At 27.3% G+C, this 3,269-nt stretch overlaps 1 protein-coding gene across 1 annotated transcript; it reads left to right on the plus strand.

Moving 5' to 3' along the window:
* The first annotated feature begins 392 nt into the window (after window positions 1-392).
* On the plus strand, window positions 393-742 carry LOC112097427 (cyclin-dependent protein kinase inhibitor SMR4). The gene has a single exon (XM_024182688.1). The coding sequence runs from the start codon at window positions 448-450 to the stop codon at window positions 634-636; it is 189 nt and encodes a 62-aa protein (XP_024038456.1). The 5' UTR covers window positions 393-447; the 3' UTR covers window positions 637-742.
* Window positions 743-3,269: the final 2,527 nt, after the last annotated feature.

Genomic DNA, 3,269 nt, shown 5'->3' on the forward strand with positions numbered 1-3,269 from the left:
CATAAGCGCAAATTAAGCCCAAAAGTTTACGATATTCAGGCCCAACAATTTTTCCCGCGCAAACACCGACCTCTTGGCGCCGCCACATTTGAAACGCAACAAAAAAGGAAACGGGGTCCAAACAGCGTAACTAAGAAATCAACCGCTCACGAACCGCCACGTCAACCAATCAGATTGCCCCACCACAGCTGTCACCTACCAGTCCACCACACGATCTTAAAAATCACAACACGCCAACGCAGCTCCAGCCCACCGCCTCGCCTCATCTCCTCTATACATTTTCCCCCCAGTTTTTCAATTTTTCAAAATTTCGAAAACCCACCAGGCCCTGAAAAAAAACTTCTTCTTCTAATCTATTTAACACCCTCCACGCCTCGCCGTTTCCAGTTTTTTTTTTTTTTTTTTTACACCCCCTAAAAAATCATTTTTAATCGGACGGCTGAGAATATGGAAGAGGAAGAAGGGTGTACGACGCCGAAGCACAGGATCATGCCCGTGGCCTCGGTCTGTCCTCCGCCTCCCAAGAAGAAATCGCTCGCCGCTCAAAAACGGGACCCACCGAAGAACGGTTATTTCCAGGCGCCCGATCTCGATGCCTTTTTCGCCTTGCCTCTTAGGCGCGAAGCTTGCGCTTAGTTTAGTTTAGTTTAGGTTTTTTTTTTCGGTTTCGGTTTCGGATTCTAGCTGCTCTATTTTAATTTCCAATGTAAATATTGTTGGAATAATCTTTTTATTATTGTTATTATCAGCTAATTAGACCCAAAATGGGAAGCAATTTGTTATCCAAATATTAGTTCACTTGTCTTCTCTGTTTCTGTGGTTTTTTTTTTTTTTTTTTTTTTTTGGTTGCCGTTTTCTGAAAGTGTTGCGAGATTCTGTTGTTGTTGTTGTTGTTGTTGCTGTTGATGATGATGTTGGCAGTGACAGTGAGGCCAAGATTTTTCAGTTTTCACACGGAGAAGATTATGATGATTAGCTGGGCGCAGCTGTGTGAAATGGGTAATATTGGCTTTAACCTGATGACTCTGTAGCTAGTATTTCCCTCTCTCTCTCTCTGCCCTGCCTTTGTCAGAAAAAAAAGGGAATCCAATAAAAATACAACACACTTTAAGCAACTTAGGTTAAGTTTCTGTTGTGTGTATATATTTCAGTTTCCAATGAGCAAATAATGCTCCGTAAAGAATCTCATCGACCAATGACTTTACAATACACCAGAAATTATATTACTAATTAGGAGCCGCCTATGTTGCAACAGTTGCAACATACCATTACTTTTGTCAGTTTGTAATTTAATCATTAGATCCAAGGGCAAGAATGGTAAAAGCAAATCCAACGGCAGGGTGTATTTATTTTGGTTTTTTTCATTGCAATCCCTCTTATGTTTTGAAATGCCAGGCAAAAATATAATTATTATTATTTTATTTATTAGATTAGTTGTTAAATGATATGAATAAGGAATAAGTATGAAATTTAAGAGGACTTTTATTATTGATATTAGGCAATTATAATGCATGGTTTAATACTCGTTTATTTATTCCACAAATTCATAAATATTTCGTAATTTATTAATTATTACTATCATTTTTAGATCTACTCTCATTATTTAAATTTATTAATAATTATATATTAATTATTATTTTTATATTAATTATTAATATATAAATATATAAATATAATATAATATATTTTTAATATTATAATTATCATAGTAAAAATAAAAATATAATTTAAATATATTTAATGTTTCAATTAAGACAAAAGTTAGCATACTGTAGTGAATTATATAATTGGCTACAATCTAACTTTTAAAACTTCTAAACATAGGTAAGTAATAAATTAATGTGAATAATATTATAACAATATACAATATTATGTTCTAAACATATTCTAATGGTGCGTTTATTAAATAAGAATTGAAATGAGCTAGAATTGTAATAAGGAATTTGAATTAAAATAAGTTATTTACTTGAGCTATAGGAATAGGAATCGGAATGAACAACATTCTCATTTATGTGTTTACTTTATTTTATAATTGAAATAGACTATTATAAGTTATTAAAATGCCATTTGTTAATTGTGTCCCTAATATTATTTGTATATATTATAATTAAACAATAATAATAAAACTAAAAATAATAATTATGACAATAATGTTAATTAAAACAAAAAATTAAAAAATTTAACAATAACAATAATAACAACAAAATTAACTGAAATAATAATATTAATAATGATAATAATAAAAATTATTAATAAGTTTTAATAATAATAGTAATAACAACAATAATTAATAATAATTAAAATAATAAAGTTAATATATTTTAATAAAAATAATTTTAATAATAACAAGATAAATATTAATATTAATGAATTAATTACAGTATAATACAATTAAAATAATAAAAGAAATAAATTTTAATAATAATAATGTCAGTAATAATCATAAATAATAATAATTAAAATAAATAAAAATAATAAAATTTAATAGAAATAATCTTATATAATAATAATGATATTAATAATAATAATAATAAATTAAAATTCTTTTCAAATGTCATTTTATTCCAAAAATGGACTTATATGTAAAAGTTTGTTAAGTTTAGTGACTATTGAATTTTGCAGAAAATATAAGGTAGTGTAGTGTAATCAAACACAAAATGACAAAAGTTGTTGTATGTTGCAACTGTTGCAACATAGGCGGACCCTACTAATTAATATAGGTACCACGTGTAATTAAATTTAATATAATTATTAATTATATGATATTTTTTAAAATAAATACGTACGTGTCATAATATTATTTATTTGTTATATAATTAATTTAATATTTTTAATGTATTTTAAAATTTCTTCTTAACTATTCATATTATAAACGTATAACTAAGAATGTTTTAAAGCCACTTGCTCTAATAAGGGCTTGGTCCTGGCTATATTCTCTTAATATATATATATATATATCGTTGAGAATAGAGTATTTGTATTATTCGGAAGTATAACCCTAATTCTTAAATCAATTTTTACTAAGATAATTGAAATATTGAAGCTATTCCTACATTGGGATATGTGAAATTTCAATATTAACGGAGTAATTTGTCATTTTAATTGGAATTAAAAACTTATTTTATTAAATAAAATGTATTTTTTGTTTATTATTTTTTATGTTGTGTTTACTTTTAAGTGTGTTTTTTTTTTTGGGGTCAATTCTTTTTATACGCATCAACATTCACATAAAATACATATACCAATAAATTTGCAGTAAATTTTAATTT

Source organism: Citrus clementina, unplaced genomic scaffold (genome assembly GCF_000493195.1).
Source record: "Citrus clementina cultivar Clemenules unplaced genomic scaffold, Citrus_clementina_v1.0 scaffold_6, whole genome shotgun sequence".
Lineage (NCBI taxonomy): Eukaryota > Viridiplantae > Streptophyta > Magnoliopsida > Sapindales > Rutaceae > Citrus > Citrus x clementina.

Bases quoted from the DNA above. Each gene is read 5' to 3' on its own strand.
- LOC112097427 (XM_024182688.1), top strand. From the start codon at position 448: ATGGAAGAGGAAGAAGGGTGTACGACGCCGAAGCACAGGATCATGCCC.